The 17,654-nt window shown below is 42.3% G+C and overlaps 1 protein-coding gene across 1 annotated transcript in view; it reads right to left on the reverse strand.

The window, feature by feature from the left end:
* Positions 1–426: 426 nt before the first annotated feature.
* The window catches only part of LSG1 (large 60S subunit nuclear export GTPase 1), a 41,209-nt gene continuing 23,981 nt past the window's right edge, over positions 427–17,654 (reverse strand). Inside the window, exons 8-14 of the mRNA XM_085898828.1 lie at positions 16,992–17,366; positions 16,799–16,900; positions 7,192–7,337; positions 6,742–6,863; positions 5,862–5,941; positions 1,426–1,617; positions 427–1,297 (exon numbers count right to left, since the gene is read on the reverse strand). Of these exons, the coding sequence (XP_085754954.1) occupies positions 1,118–1,297; positions 1,426–1,617; positions 5,862–5,941; positions 6,742–6,863; positions 7,192–7,337; positions 16,799–16,900; positions 16,992–17,366 (1,197 nt within the window). The 3' untranslated portion in view covers positions 427–1,117. The remainder of the gene's footprint in view (positions 1,298–1,425; positions 1,618–5,861; positions 5,942–6,741; positions 6,864–7,191; positions 7,338–16,798; positions 16,901–16,991; positions 17,367–17,654) is intronic.

The following is a 17,654-nucleotide window of genomic DNA, read 5'->3' on the forward strand; positions in this document are numbered from 1 at the left end:
ATACAGAAGGGTTAAACACAAATGCTTCCTATTCGGAGAAAAAAAATGGTTCCATAGCTGATGGTTACAAGTTCTTTGAAGGAAAACTGACCTCTCCACACTCTCCCAATTAATATATATATATATTTTTTTTTTTTAAAACCCAGCTGTATACAAAAGAGTAAAACATAAGGGGAGAAAAATCAAACCCCCTTCGCTTTCAGTTAAATTTACAAAAAGCACATTCCTGGGTCAAACACCCTTTGACACAGAAAACATGGTGGTATGCTATCAGCTGCTGTTGCTTTTCCGCCCATGGGTTTTGCGTTGGAGTGCCTCCTGTTTTGTCTTCGTAAAAGAGTTAAGGCTTTGGATAAGAAAAGCATGACAGATCACAGCAGTAACGGGAAGGCAAGTTTGAGGGCAAACCCAGAATGCTTCACAGCAAAGGCGCTGATTGCCAAGCATACAATCGCTCATTCTCAAGGATCAGATATAATACGAGCATCTTGAGACAAATAAGTTTATTCCATTGATCAATAACTTTTACCTTTAAACTATGCTCTGCAGAAAATGTAGTCACTTCAACTGTGAAAAAGTTCCTGAAAAAAAAAAATTCAGATGACAAAAGAAGAAAGTACACCAGTTTGGAGAACATCACTTCAAATGAATTTGGTGAAATTTTAATTCTTTAAAGAAAGAAAAAAAAAAAACTTGAATACTTGGTACAAATTTTACCCAAAAAGTGCTTCAAAGAGGAGGGAAGCAAAACCTAACATACAAGTTCCCCCATCACAAAGCCAATTCATTGCAACTTGGACTCATCTTCTGCAAGCCTATCACGAGAACACACTGCATCACTTCTGGAGAAAGACCAGTTACACCAGTTGCAAAAAGAACACCATCAATAAAGGTAACAATCATCTTCTTTGGGTGTACCTTCTTTTGAGGAAGGTAACTTCAAAGTCAGGTCAAGGCTTTTGTCGAGATAGTGCGACATGTAATTGAAGTTTGAACGCGTAAACTTTATCATTGTATATTGTAAGAGAACAAGTCTATGCGTTCTTCAAACTCACAATTTGTTCCTCAAAAGTTTCATAATTATGAGGCAAAAGAGGCTACAAGTGCAAACGGGTATTCAATTGTCCAAATACTTGTACAACCGCCGTGCTTTCTCCTTTTTTTTCTGGTTGTAGTGTTTCTTCCAAGGTTTTCCATGTTGCTGCATCGTCTCTGCGCTCCCTGATGCGCCCACCCCAGAGCCGGATGGGTAGCCCAAAGTCCGCTGAAGTCCCTTTGTTAGTGCACGCACATTACTCTGAAGAGATATAATCATGGGAGTAACTGTCTCGTGAGACACAAATGTCAAATTATAGATAAAAATAAATAAATTGAAATCAATCATTTTTCTAAAAACAAACAAATCCAACCCAGAGAAGTACTTACTTGCTGGAAAAAGTTTCTATCAACTTCACTCATAGCCATCTTGGCTCTTTGCTTTGGCATTTTCTTTCCAGGTCCATTGCTGCTTATTGTGTCCATACTGGGATTAGGGAATTTATCTGGAAGCTGGTTCTGCTCTGGCTGGAAATCCTTTGGGTCGATGCCAGGTGGTGGGTGGCAGTACAACAGCTTTCCCTGCAATAAATTAAACTATTTGTTTATAAACATGTCAAGGCTCATCAAAGAGCAGCACAAGAAAGGGTAATAACAGAGGGCAAAGCTCCAACAGACAGACAAGACAAAAAGACCCATTCATAAAGGAAGTGAAAAACCAAATAAAATTCAATTACTTTGAAAGATTCAAACACATCAGGAAGTCCACAGCTTAACAAGCAAGTCAATGACTGACTCAATGAAATAGTTTGTCTGGAAAACCACCCCTCCTTTGTGATCTTAACACTACACAGTGCACAGCCATATCAAAGCCTGTGTTATACTGTTGCAAGGTGTCTGACTGTCTGTGTCTCAACTTTCAGAGCCACTGATGGGCCCACAAACACTTACGTGATGTCACGTGTTTCACAGTGAAATGTGGACAGGAAATACGGCAGCCTCCATAGAAATCAACAGCAAATCCACTGAAATTGTATTTGCTGCTTAATTGTGCATTTTTCATGCAAGGACACGATATCAGAAATTATGTAACAGTCAGATTGAGTGATCTTGATAATTGAATTATAGTACAAGTCCCATTTTATACATTTCCTTATTTCACACTCAGGAGTCAGGCTAGAGCTGGCCGTGACAAAACAGACAAAGTGGGTAATGAGTGGATCATCTTTTTACATCCTATATTGTATACAATTCCAGTTTACAGTACATACATACATACCATGACCACTACTACCCCCTTATAGGATTGGCTGGGGAAGGTTTTTGGTCTAAGCCTTACATGAACTGGTTGGCCAGGCCTGACATTGGACTGAAGGTTTCAGGAATTTGTAATTAGTTCAGGGTGCTGGCAATAACTCGCCTTCTCTTCACGAAACACGCCGTGGGAGCTATAACGTCTGCCAACTACCCCAGTGCTTGCAGACGGGCCCTCAAGATGAACAGCACACACACTGATGCTTTGCTCTGTGTACAAAACACCAGGTTGATGGTTTAAAGCTGGGTTGAGTTTTAAACCCAGGTTAGACAGCTCAAAGGCACATACCTTTAAAGCTATACTGCCAGCCCTCCGAAATACAATCAGCAGAACATCTGATACAATTCCTATTTAAGTAATAATCATTATATTTCAGCAAAATACCATGAAAATATATATATACATATATTAAGGAACACAATGAACATGAAAAAGTATTTTGCATAATGGTTGTGTCGAAATGGTTTGTGTGTAACTGTCTAGATTTTTAAAAAAAAGTGATCGTTATTAGATTGTATTGGGAAAAAATGGTAACAAAATGTAACTTTTAAATCGATACAATTGAGTGTAGACTAAGCAGTAGAGGGAAAACTAAACATGAAAGGGTCTTATTTTATGGTGAGCAGTGGATGCATTTTCCCGACTAATGGCCGAGTGCAGAAAATGCAACCAGTGCTTATAATTAATCATCCGGTCATCTTGCCATCTCAGAAGGTACATCTTTGTATAATTGTGTAATGTGTAATAATATATATATATATATATATATATATATATATATATATATATATATATATATATATATATATATATATATAGTTGCAGACAAGGGGTTCAGAGGTGGGAAGAGCACGAGGGGGAAAGCTACCTGCAGCTACCTCCCACCAGACTCTCCGGAATCGCAGACTGTCGCACACGAATAACTTTGTGACACGGCGGGTCGCTAATCGACCGTAAATGCCAATAACTTGACCACGTGACTGAGGGTCCTCCATCTGATACCGTTTACCTAAAAGTCATGTGGTTTAATTACTGGGGGACACACCATCGGTATGCCTTGTTCAAACCGGATCACCTTACCAGATCAGATGCGGCCGAGCGTAACTGCCAAGGATGTACCGGCTAGAAAAATAGATCGTTGGGGGATAACATCCCGGCTAAGCTGGAATACGAACCATGCTGGACCAACTAAGGAAAAGACGAAAACGAGCTGGGAACATTTCTATGTAAGCATTTATTTACAATCAAGCGAGGAAAGGTATGTGGCACAGTAAATGGGGTTTATTCGTATGTACAGCAGAGGATAGCAAGGAATTTGTGGGGTGCGACAAAAGGCAAGCAATTTACAAAAGCAGACACAGAGCAGACTTGTCCCATTAGAACTTCTGCAATCTTAACTTATGCTATGACAGGTGCCAAAACACACACACACACACACACACACACACACACACACACACACACACACACACACACACACACACACACACACACACACACACACACACACACACACACACACACACACCTTACCCCAAAGTTGTTTCATAACTTTTGATTATTTTATGTTGGACTTTTTACTACAGGTATTGATTCCATGATGTTGGAATCCCAGCTGCAGCAGTGTGCCACGAGCTAATGACATCATTTTCAAATCATGGTTCATTGACGCGATTAAACATTTGGTGTTGGTTTACACTTCAATCGCAATCCCCAAACAAGAAAAAGAGCAATTAGAGATTGCAGAACCTCACCAGGACTTCTTTTGAGCGGTGTATTTTTATTGGTTTGAGCGTAAATCCAATATGGCTGCCAAACCATGTGACCTATGACATCATATGTGTGAACCTTTTGTTCCTCATGGACAGGCGGTCATACGTATAAAGTTTCACCTTGATCTGTTCAGCCACTTCAGAGAAGAAGATTTTTGAAGGTTAAGTTTTTTTTTAAACAATATTGCTGCCGAATCACGTGACTGATGACATCATCAATTTTTTTCCTGTGGACCATTTTATCCCTAGATGACCCTCAAAATTTTTCATACTGATCGGATAAGTGTTCTACACCTATGACATCATAAAAAAATCACTCGTTCCCCATGAGGAGTACTTGCTATGTGCCAAGTTTCTATTTTTTCCTTGGTGTGGTTTCAGATACAGAGGTCCAAAGTTTTTCTGTTGTTCCAATATGACTGCGACACCACAAGACCTATGACGTCATAATTATCATTAAACATTCTACATGAGTAGTCGCACCAATGTTGAAAATTTCGTCTTAATCCGACAAGCAGTTGTGGAGAAAAACACGTAAGTTCTGTTGCGACAAACAGACCGACAGACAAGCAGACATACAAACAAACAAATGAAAAATCGTGCTTAGCACGACACTTGGCGAATTAGTTGATCTTTCCATGTGGTGGTCCAAGCTGTAATGTCATGGAATGTGTGGTGTTTATTTGTTCGTACATCAATAAAATGACGCGACGTCACAAATAACAATTATCAGGCGCGCGTTGTCATGGTAACGGCAGCAGATTGAAAATTTTCACAACTCATTTAAAGCCACCATGTGACATTCAACAACTCATCATCGGTGCTTGTTGCCTTCATTCTGATCGTAGAAAATATTTGAAAATACCTAGGAACATTGCTTTTCAACCAGCTTTACGATCCAGTTATCAGGTTTGAAATATGTTGTAAAACAAAAAGATGTATTTTATATGTGTGTTTTTCATGTTTTGGGTGACCCTGACCTGGACCTTGGGTCAATTTCGATCAAACTTTGTACACATGTTAATATTACATGCATAAATAGACAGTATAAGTTTCAATATAATAAGTGCAAAACTGTTTGAGAAATAGCCATGTGTAATTCACAAAATTCCCCATTGGTTTATAATGGGTGATAATATAAAGTGATGCAGAATCCAGATCCTGATCTTGAACATCACCAAAAGTCACACATCCTTTTTCACTGTTGATTTCTATCAGCTGTTAAAATTTCATCCAAATCGGTTAAGAATTGTGACCTGTAGAACGAATAGAATTTTTTTTAAATCACGCCAATAGCTAAAAAGTTTGACGTCATACGCTTGCGAAAACTGTGCATAATTTGTACTAACATGCATTTTAAAACATTTAGATATTCCATTGAAGTTTGTTTTGGCGTCAACAGGAAATCGCTACGACTTCCGGTCACTGAGTTATGTCCAAAAATGTGTTTTCACATTGTGTGACGTCACGTCGCGACGTTTAGTCCGATTAAGACGGGGTTTGGACGCGGACCGTCTCAGGTGGATTGCCTATCAGCTGTAAAAATTTAAGAACGACTGTTCCAGCCGTTTGGGCCGTTTGGGTCCAGCCGTATCAGGTTTGGTCTTGTGACGACCGGACAAACAAACAAACCAACAAACGGAACAGACCAACATACTTGACAAAATCGAAGATTTCGCCAAGTAACAAACAGACCCAAATGAAATATCCTCTCCTTCGGCAAGAGTAATAATACTCACATTGACATAATCCTTCAGGATATAACGAGCAGAGCGTGGTTGGTCAGGCTGGCCATGTGATGTCATGTATCCTCTCATATCTTTAAAACAGGGGGTGGAGAGAAACCTTATTCCAGAAAATTAAAATACAATAACACTACAAGATTGGAAATAAATATGCCTACACTCTCATGTCCCCCCATCTCAATCCTCAATGAACAGTCAATTAATCCACTTGCTGTATAAATGTTTTGAATACTTTGAAGAAGCTATTGCTCTGAACTCATTGTATAAATCTGGAAAGTATTGCTTCAATTCCTATTTCCTAATATAATATTATCATCTGATATACCATCCTTCACATCCATGCCATAAGTACAAGCTCTTCAAAAAAGCAATGAGCACTGGAGATAAAATTAAAAAGCATATTTTATACCAGACGAATGACATCATGTGACATACCTATCAAAGGATAGCACATTATCTCGATGGTGGAAACACCTAAAACCAATAGGGGAATTTGTGTTGGAGTGTGAATACATCTTTGTGGCAAGGCCAACATCAGACTGAAAGACACTCGGAAGTGTAATGGTTAAAGCATCCCTTCTGAGCCCGGGAGGTCGGTGATTAAAACCCCAGCCGAGTCATACCAAAGTCTTTAAAAATGGTAAGTGCTGCTTCCTTTCTTGATGCTCCGGATTTAGAAAGGACAGAGCATGGACAAACAACCATGAGATGGTAACCATAGTTCAGGCTTTTATGAGCCAAATGGCCTCCTCCTACATCAAAGTTCCTTGAAAGCAAACATTTATTATTATTATTATTATTATTATTATTATTATAAGAAATCTTACTCGAATAACAAAAAAGGCTACAAAACATGCAAGAAAGCAGTACATACAGCCATAAGCACAAAGTAGTTCTTCGGATGTAGGAGGTCTGTTGGGATCCTCCCCCTCACGAGGAGCTGGCAGCAAGATACCATAGGTGGACTCCAGTACATGATGGGGAATTCGCTGGCAAGCATAGCATGCTGTTATGGAAGCCATCTTGTATAAAGGCCTCATTATTTAAAAATGAATGAAATGGAAGTTATTAAGAAGCTCGAGCTTGAGACTGAGTTTCAACTCAAAGCCCATCATGCTCACTTATAACTATGTCTAACATCGCAAAGAATTGAAGTTCAAGTTCAAATCTTCACCAAAAATTTTGTGAAAAGTGCTGCCATAAATCACAGTGCACAAAGTAATGATCATCAAGGTTGTAAGACAAATAGGAAAGCAATATGCCATTCATTGCCTCCCGGTGTACCAGTTTTCTTGAGCAAGCTCAAGCCATGGCAAAGAAGGATATGAGTGAAACAGGTGGCAAATAGTCACGCATCTGGTCTATTGGAAGGATCCCACTGCAGACCATTTCTGCCTTGTTGGAGAGAAATGAAGGCATGACGAGACCAGGACAGTCACACAGGCACATCTTCGCGTCTACGTACAATGTCTGTATGATGAAAACAGAGAGAAAGGCAGTTTCAAGCCCCAAAACTGTTCAGTGAAGCTCAATAAATGGGAATTTGCTTCTTATCACGAAATATTTCATTTTGAGATAAAACTGCATTTTCAACGTTGTAAAGAAGAAAGCATAACAACAGCTAGATAACTGTGATCATCAAGTATAAGCCTCCCCCAGCATGCATAATTCAATGATGGTCATTTTTTTCAGACCACCATATGACTTTGACCTTCAACATTTAGGGGCAGAGTGTCAGAACACCATATGATCTTGACATTCAACATTTAGGGATAGAGTGAAAATGAATAAAATGTGTCCCCCATCTACAGTCTATCCAAAAAAAACTCATCATGTAAATTGGAAGAAAATTATTCAAGTTAAAAAAGGGTGTTTTTTGTTAATTAGGTCATAATCTGAAAAAAAGTAGGTTAAGGATATGAAACAAATGTCAGGTGCCCATCAATCCAGGTACACTATTATGAAGCAAGAAAATCTTGGAAGGTGAAGTGGTCTTTGAGATTCTGCATTGCATTGGCAAAATTGAGCGATGACAACAAATATATATATATCTCAAAAAAAAACTCGTTTTTATTTTTCAGACCACCATTTGATCTTGACCTTTAACCCAGAGGGGTATGATGTAAATTGAGCGTAAATTTGCCTTTCTCAAGAATATCTAGAAAGAGAAATTTTGTTCTGATCGGAAAAACGTTAGTTGAATTTTGGTGAAAACTGTTAAATTGTCTATAATTAGGTCATGACCTTAAAATCAACCTCACATCATTTTTATTCCCATTTTTGATGCAAAATTTCATTCCAAAAGTCTCAGGTGGCTCCGAGATACAGCTTGGACATTGGCAGGAAAAAAAAAGAAGAAATAAAAACAAAAACCTAAATGGTGATTTAGTACTCTTAGTGGGTCAAAAAAAAAACTTTGAAGTGGCATTAAAAATTGGGGGTGCTTATTGTAGAAACAACCCCGACAACAGGTACAAGCCTCCCCCTGTACAATAGGGGAGGCTTAACTAAAATGTACTCGAGGGCAAAGCTGACTCACACTTATATTTCTCTTTTAAGTCATGGTTGTTTTGTTATTTGATGCACAATAACAAAATTTTAAAAAGTGAACCAACTCACTGTAGACAATCCCAGTATGTTGAGATGGCATATTTCTTCCATGTGGTTCATTCTCTTCTTATGACTTGCAGTTTTAGTTTCTAAGGCAGTATTAAAATTTGTTATTTTGGGTATTAATGCTTGGTTGGACTATAAATGACCTCCGACTTCAAAATCAAAAACTATTTTGTGAATTTCCCTCAAATTTTGCATTCATGCTCAGGGTACATGGATGCAAAATAATTTTGGCTCCCCTGACCTCTGAGGAATCAGGAGACACCACCTAAGTTGTGAGGTATACACTTAATATTTGTGTAGCTTTGTTGGTACCTTTTTAAAATCATAACATTTTGCTCCAGTCATCTCATTTACTTTGGCTTCTAACATTCACTCTCTACCCACGGTTGGTGTCAGCTGGTTCTGCTCCTTCATCACGGCTGCTGTTGAATTGGGCAGAGATCGTCTAACCTGTGAATGTCACCTCTCCATTCCTCTCAACTCCTGTCTGTTGAGCTCTTTGTACCAACTTACTCTTTCGATAGTGTTTGCCACTGGAAAATTCAACAATATGTGCATCTATAATTGCCAAGTTTGGCACAGAGCTTCATTTTGTACACACAGACACGATTATCACAATATTAATATGCTGGCCTGTGGCCACGGCAAGAGTAAATATAGTCCTGCACTAAATTAAATTACATGTTTTTCCTTGTGAGCTCAAAGTTGAACTTGTCTGAGACATTCACAATATGAAGCTCTGTGCCAGAGTTGGCAATTGTAGTTGCCCTCATTGTCCAGTTAATCTGCCGAGAGAAAACACACACACACACACACACACACACACACACACACACACACACACACACACACACACACACACACACACACACACACACACACACACACACACACACACACACACACACACACACACACACACACACACACACAGCCACGGTATGAGTAAACCGGAGTTGCAAGAAACGTTCAAGGCTTCCAGGCAATAACATCGAGAGTTGAGATAAGGAACCATGAGATACCACCAAATTTAGCATTTTTGAAACTGGTTTTACTCGAAAAACCAATGAAAAGCCGTTTTCGTATTAATGTCTGAATTACTAAGGATTCCATGTTGGTTAATAAGGAGGGATTCAAGGGATATGGTCACAAGTTTTCAAATAATAATCAGTATAATCTATTTGCATCAATTCTTACAACAAAATCCATCAACTTGTCGAAAAACAAACAATGTTGGCCCAAGCCGGCCATTTTCATTTCGCAGAGATACTTCCCCTTCGCAAACATGAAGCACAAGCACACCAATCCAGATGATTTATCTGAAAGTTTTGCATCAACTTATTCAGTGGAGAAATAGATCTTGAAAATATCTTTGAAAAAAAGATAAACCATTAATCCAAGATGACTACCAAGGTTTTCAGCCAATAAATGACATTGAAGGATAACTTCTGCACTAGATCTGAGGACTTGGAATAACTTGTAAAGTTTCAAGGTCATCAATGCAGCAGTCGTAGAGAAATAAGAGTGACAAAATTTGACAGAAAGAAAATAATAATCCCTTCCTTCCACATATCTAGTGCCCAACTGTGTCTGCGGACGTCCTCCTGCAGTTGGGTTACTTCTTATTAGGAGGTTGGTGGCAGGATTTGCACTCCGGCCACCGTAAAACCCTTTATTCCGCAAAACGCAAAAACGCAAAAAATCTGAAAACCCACTCCGTGGGAGTACCTCCTGTGCAGCTTCCCTTCGCAGGGCAGCTCACCGGATGACGGGATTGGGGCAAAGCCTTCGGGACCCACAATCTTTGATGAAAGGAGGGAAACCACGGGGTAACATCCCTGGGTCAGATTGCGGGAGAGTGTGTCGGAGTGGTGCTGAGGTATCGTCCACCAGACGGCGGTCTCCTTGGGTTAACCTGAGGCAGTCCCTTCGGGTGGGTGCCTGGAATGTCCTATCCCTAAGAGAGGATGATCACCTGTCTCTGTTATCATCTGAGCTCAAGCATTTGGACATCGGGATTGCAGCTCTCTCTGAGGTTCGGAGACCGGATTGCGGCGAGATAATGGTGGGTGGTTACACCTACTATTGGTCTGGTCGCTCTGATGGTTACCATACCCAAGAAGTTGCTGTGGCTGTGTCCAATAAGCTGACCCCAATGATAATTGAGGTAACACCGGTCAACGAGCGTATTATGAGATTAAGGATTTGTCACTCCTTAGGTGTCATTTCCCTGGTCTCTGTTTATGCTCCGACTTAGGCGAGTGATCTCACCGTGAAGGATGCATTCTACGCCACACTCGAGTCTGTGGTTGATCAGTGCCCCAGACGAGATACACTTCTAGTCTTGGGGGATTTCAATGCATCCACTGGAACTGATAGGGATGGTTATGAGGTGTGTGTTGGTCCCCATGGGTCAGGAACTCTGAATCAGAATAGCACTAAGTTCCTTGACTTTGCAAGAAGTCATGGACTTAGGGTGGCTGGTTCATGGTTTCAGCGCCCACAAGCTCATCGCTGGACTTGGTATTCCAACGCTGGCGGTGTGGCAAAGGAGATTGACCATGTCCTCATTGACAGTCGTTGGAGGATGATCCAGAACTGCAGGGTCTACCGGAGTGCTCAGTTCCTCAATACTGACCACAGGCTTGTTGTAGCAACTCTAAAGCTGCACCTTAAATCCTGGAGAATGGTATCATCCCAGCCGAGGCTGGATGTTGGCAAGCTCAGGGATGAGAGAGTAGCTGAGGAGTTTGCGAACAGGCTGAGTGGACACTTGGGGGGTCTGGGTGCTTTGGGCGGCCCTGAAGAGTTGTGGAGTGCCTTCAAGACCACCGTCCTTGATGTTGCCGGTGGATGTCTTGGAACACCCCGCAGGGCAAAGAAGAATTTTGTTTCTCAAGGGACACTCGATACCATTGACCAGAGTCGCAGGGCCAGGCTGAATGGCAGAGCTGAGGTGTTCAGGGAGCTGAGGCGTAAAACTGTACGTGCACTGAGGGTGGACAAGGAGGCCTATGTGCGAGGAATCTGTGAGGGGGTAGAGCATCACCTGTGGACAGGTGATTCTCGTCCCGCTTACAGGGGAATTCGTGCATTACGTTCATCCAAGCCCATCCCTCGGAGCACTGCAGTTCGAGCAGAGTGGTAGGCTCTTGACAGAGGAGTCTGAAGTGAAGGCCCGCTGGGCCGGTTACTTTGAGCGGTTGTACCAGGCTGATCCCCCAGCTGTCGAGTTGGACGTCAAGGGTGTTACAATCCCTGTTGCTGACCCTCGAATCAACTGTGGTCCACCTTCGCTTGTGGAAACACGGGCTGCGGTGAACCAGTTGAAACAGGGCAAAGCTCCAGGGATCTGTGGCATCCATGCCAAACTTCTCAAGGCTGGTGGAAATGCTGCACTCGTGTCGTTGCATGCAGTTTTGTGCTCTGCCTGGAACACAGGCATCATCCCAACTGACTGGAAGAGGGGCCTTGTTGTCACTCTCTGGAAAGGGAAGGGTGATCGCCAAGACTGCAACAACTACCGAGGGGTGACGCTGCTCTCAGTGCCGGGCAAGGTCTTTGCTCGGATAATTCTTGATAGGGTTCGCCACCATCTGCTTGAGCACCAGTGTCCAGAGCAGTCAGGCTTTACACCAAAGAGGTCAACGATTGACCATATCCTTGCCCTTCGTGTCCTCACCGAACGCAGACGAGAGTTTCGGCAGGGGCTGCTTGCAGCTTATGTTGATCTCTGTAAAGCGTTCGATTCAGTGAATCGGGATGTCCTCTGGAGGATTCTTGGTCTTCGTGGGGTGCCACCAAAACTGATCGATCTGATGTCTGAACTCTACTCTGGTACTGAGAGTGCTGTGAAGTGTGGTGGTACCATCTCTGACTTATTTCCAGTTGTTACTGGAGTTCGTCAGGGATGTGTACTGGCCCCCACACTTTTCAGCACTTGTATGGACTGGATTTTAGGGAGGATGTCGGAGAGATCAAGTTGCGGTGCACCGTTTGGGAATGTCAAGATCTCGGACCTTGATTTTGCAGATGATGCAGTCATCTTTGCGGAGACTTTAGACATCCTTTTGGGGGCCCTCGAGGTGCTGAATGAGGAGTGGGAGCCGCTGGGATTACGGGTTTCTTGGGTCAAAACTAAGATCCAGGCCTTCGGTGACATCTTGGATGCTGCTGTCCTGTCTGTGTCTGTTTGTGGTGAGGATGTTGAGGTCGTGGAGAGATTCACTTACCTTGGCAGTGATATTCATGTCTCTGCTGGCTGCGAGTCAGAGGTCAATAGACGTCTGGGTCGGGCCTGGGGAGTCATGGATTCACTGGATCATGGGGTGTGGCGCTGCTGGTATCTGTGCGGGAGGACGAAAGTCCGAGTCTTCAGGTCCTTGGTACTTCCAGTCTTGCTCTATGGATGCGAGACTTGGACTCTGACCAAGGATCTGAGACGGAGACTTAATTCCTTTGGTACCAGGTCTCTTCGGAGAATCCTTGGCTATCGCTGGTCGGATTTTGTGTCCAACGAGCGGTTGCTGAGAGAGACTCGGATGAGATTTGTTACCTGCATAGTCCGTGAGCGTCAGTTGCAGCTGTATGGACATGTGGCTCGTTTTCCTGACGCTGATCCTGCTCACCAGATTCTCTCAACGAGGGAGTCTCATGAATGGAGGAGGCCAGTGGGCCGACCACGTGCCTCGTGGTTGCAGCAGGTTGACCATCATCTCAAGGAGATGGGGATGGGCCTGGCATCTGCCTGGGGGATGGCCAGACGGAGGCCCCTGGAGTACCGGCGGAAAGTGGACGCAGCGACGCGCTGTTCTGGCACATGCTCCCATACCTGACCTGACCTGACTACAGATCTCCTATTGTTGCTGTTACACACTATTTTGTGCTTCCCTCTCCCACCCCTCTTGTCTCCTGTCTCGTTATATGTTCTGTGTATTAGCTGTGATACGAGCCTCGACATGGTGTAGGAAAAAAAACGCTGCTTGTAAGCCATGGCGAGAGAGTAGACGGAGGGGTAGACTTTTTTATTTTAATCACAGCTATTGTCATTTTTAAAAATAAAATTACAAATTGACATTCAAGACAATGTTTGGTGATAATGTAAATGAAGTATTCTACATATATAAACATGTTTTCCATTGTCCTAGTTAAATCTGAAAAAAGTTTAAAATGTAACCTTCACATCTGAGTGGTCATGCTGAGCACCGCCCTGAGACGGACCCCCCTGATGGAGTACTTTAGAAGTTATTAGGGGAGGGTTGTTTCCAAAACCCAAACTCATTCCAGATGCTGCAGGGAATGTAATGGCAGATGAAGGAACAGCAGGTGGGAACTCATTCATCGTTCATTCCTTACACCTCGTGTTCACACTGAGATTGGAGTATCATGTGTTGTGTGTTCTTGAACAACTGTGGAGCTTGCCGTGAATCTACTTTCCTTCCATCCATTTCCTTCCCTCTCTCTATTCATTCCTTTCCTCCATCCATCCATTCGCCCCCCCCCCCCAATCTGTTTGTCCTCGCTCCCCCATTTCTCTCTTCTCTCTTCTCTCTTCTCTCTTCTCTCTTCTCTCTTCTCTTTTTTCTTTTCTCTCTTCTCTCTTCTCTCTTCTCTCTTCTCTCTTCTCTCTTCTCTCTTCTCTCTTCTCTCTTCTCTCTTCTCTCTTCTCTCTTCTCTCTCTCTCTCTCTCTCTCTCTCTCTCTCTCTGTGTCTGTCTCTCTCTCTCTCTCTCTCTCTCTCTCTCTCTCTCTCTCTCTCTCTCTCTCTCTCTCTCTCTCTCTCTCTCTCTCTCTCCCCTCTTCAAACTTTCATGAGGCGATAAACAATGGGTGGTTGTGATAAGTTCCCACAGGTGGTTGTGTTGTGTTTTGATCCCAGAGTGTTGGGGAATGTGTGGGTTGGGCAGATGGCCACTTTTTTGATGGTTGGGCTGCTGCTGGGTGCTGGCATTTTTGGCGGCTTCCGCGGTTTGAATTTTGGGATTCGGCTCTGGTTGAGTGATTCTGCGGCTTATCACATTTTGGTTGTAAAACGTGCTGAAATTAAATAAAGGCATGAAACACTGGCGTCTCCGGGCATTTATAAGCATTGCAGCTCGGGTGTGATGGGCTCTAGGGTCTCTTGGCCTGAGCGAAGTTTCGACTGTGGGGTTGGGCTTAGCGAGGGTTCGGCTGCTGGAGGGGTGTTCCTTTGTCCGGTTTGTGTGTTCTTTTTTTACTCCGAGCATATCTGAGCAGTATGTGACCCGCCTCGGAGAGATCCAGTTCCAGAGCGGGTAAACAGGGTGGCAGCCGCAGTTTGAGTCATATACCTCAAGGGAAGCCCATGTTATAATCTCTTTAAAAATGGTACCTGCTGTTTGAAAGCGGTGGGGTTTTGCTATCCTGTTTGAACATGCTGTTTTAATGTACCTTATTTCATTCAATCATGTACTCATGTTGGCAGACAGGACCATCCTTCCTGCTTCCCCTCAAGTCCCCCTCGCAAATGCAAGTCCAGAACACCACCTTCCCCTCCCCACTTCATCTTTGCTTCAAACTGTTACCTCCCTGAGTGTATCGCAACGTGTGGTGAAGCATCGCTTCTCCCCCCCACCCCCCCATACTTCCTTGCCCCCTCTACCTCCCCTCCTCCACTTCCCCATCCTCATTCTCCCTTCCCCTCTCCTTGCTCCCCCAGCCCTCTCTCCTCTCTCACCTCTATTTTTCCCACCCTGCTCTCCCTGGTCTCCCCCCCCCCTAATATTTCCATCAGCAAAGCGACGAGTGGTATTTGCTAGTGTGGAAATAAAAAGTAAGAATTAAAACTACATGAATACATCTCATACCTGTGAACATTATACCACCTCTACAAATCCTGCAATAATGAGTATATTTGTAATGCAGGCAAAAACAGCCAACTGCATTTTCGAAAAAGAAAAGGAAAGAAGGCAATGGAACGAAAAAGAAGACGACGAAGAAGAAAAACAAGTCAAATCCTGTGGAAACTAGAGTTGATAGAACACCTTACCCCACGCAGTCTTGAGAAAAAAGGACGTGGGTGGAGTCTGTGAGTAACAAATTTGATTGGTCGAGATGATATAAAATTGAGTAATATTTTGTCCGTTTTTGAATGTGCCGAAAAGGTAATTTGTGTTCTACAGTGTTGAAGTACATAATCAAATTGAAATTAAATAAAGATTTTAAAGGTTGTAGAAATTTTTTTTCCACAAGTTTACATTGCATCTTTTGGATCACCTTGTTTAACACGTTACATGAGTTATTTGTGTCTAATTGTGTCCTTTATAATGTCCGTAAAACAGTACGTTTCCTATTTGGAATGATTTTCAATTTAGTTTGACTGCCAGACAGGCAGACAGAGCAAAATTAGTATCTCGCTCCTCTCTGCGCATGTCCGGTCGGGACGAATTCAGAGCCAAGGTACTGTTTGTTAAACTAGAGGTTCATTTACTGATTCCTGTCCTGATTAGTGTTCAAAATATACCATTCAATTTAAATTAAGTACTTCCTCGATCATAAACTGACATATGTAGAGAGACAGACAAAGTGAACCAATTTTTTAACCCAGGTTTTCGCTTCACACGTGCCGGGTAATTAAGATGAGCAAGCACAATCTCAAAGGAAGGAGCATTCAACCTTGGAAATCTGAAAGGTAACGATTTGTGGTGTCAAAAAAAAAAAACTATGCCAGCTTACCAGAACTTTATTTTAAACCAGGAGGGTGTGCTTACACATTGTGTTAGCATACAAACCATGCTTCCTCATTGTCTCGGGCTGCTCACCTGCATTTCATTTTTCATTTAATTTGTTTTTCATCGATTTATATTTTCATTTGCGGATGCTTTCCGACGGTTCTGCGATTTTTCCTGGTGTATCAGCATCGATGTCTGTCGATACAAAATTATCGTACTTCCCCACATTTTTTTTCATTTATTTATATTTTCATGCATTTATGGATGTTGTCCGATGATTCTGTGAATTTTTCTGGTGTACCGGCTTCGATGTCCATTGGCACGCAAAATTTCAGCTTTCCACGTCACCCGGAAGGTAGCGATCTTTCATATCAGTCAGTGAGTGAGTAAGTGAGTGGTTAGAAAGAGCTTTATATATTAGAAACAAACATCAACATAGCTTTCTAGGTAGTTGGCAATGTTTCATCTGCTTTTTAAATCCATGTTTCAATACTTAAAATATAAGCAATATTTGTCTAGGCTGCAATTTTTTTTAAATACGAGGGAGTAATGTAAAAATCACTGCATTCTACAATGGAAAAGCTAACTTATAAAACGGATGATGGATAAAAAGGAAAGAGCTCACCTGGAAGTGCTTTGTTCGACCGGGAGTTGCCGAAACAGGCACCTTCTTATTGCGCAAAATGGTATTAATGGTGGAGCTTTTACCCACATTTGGATAGCCGACCTGAAAAAAAAAAAAAACATTCAAAAAGTCATACCAGTTTGTCTTCACTGAGATGCTTTGGCTTGACTTTACAACCATCACCCCAGCTCACCAGACCCACTGTGGTTTGACCTTCTTTGACCTTGCGACCCTTGTGAAGGTTTCTCAGTAACCCCAGAAGCTCGTCTCTGTGTAACAATTGATGAGAATTATGTATTCGGGGACAACATCCAGCACCCGACTGTTGTTTCTCGCCGTCGCTGGAATCCAATGTTTGCACGCGAGGGTTTCCCTCATTGCAAGATATCCCTGAAGCGTAATCTTCAGGCTCATCACAAGTCTCCCAATCATCTTCTTCATTACTCCCTCCAACAATCTCAAAATCGCTGTAAAAATCCTCCTCAGTTTTTTCACCATCGCTAACGACGTCGTCTCCTTCTTCACCTTTGCTTGCAATTTCATCTTCTTCATCATTTTTCCCTTTGTCCTGCAAAATGGAAAAGCATTACCATGAAGGCATGTGAAATGCCTAAATCTGTAAACAGTCAATGATTTTGATGATAAGCTAAATGTAATGAAATTCGACATGAAAAGGATCAAGGCAGCATAAAGAAAAAAAACCCCATAATGCATAAGCAAGCAAGAGTCAAATGCAAACCTGTATTTTAATTCCGATAAGGTACTTGAAAAGCAAGCTTATTGTTTGTTGATGTCTTCCTTTTGATTTGGGAAAAGGAGGTGCATGGAAAAATATCACTTACGCTGAATCGAGTTC

The sequence above is a fragment of the Eptatretus burgeri genome, chromosome 10 (assembly GCF_056783735.1).
Source record: "Eptatretus burgeri isolate ZD-2024b chromosome 10, Ebu_testis_v1, whole genome shotgun sequence".
NCBI classification, from domain to species: domain Eukaryota; kingdom Metazoa; phylum Chordata; class Myxini; order Myxiniformes; family Myxinidae; genus Eptatretus; species Eptatretus burgeri.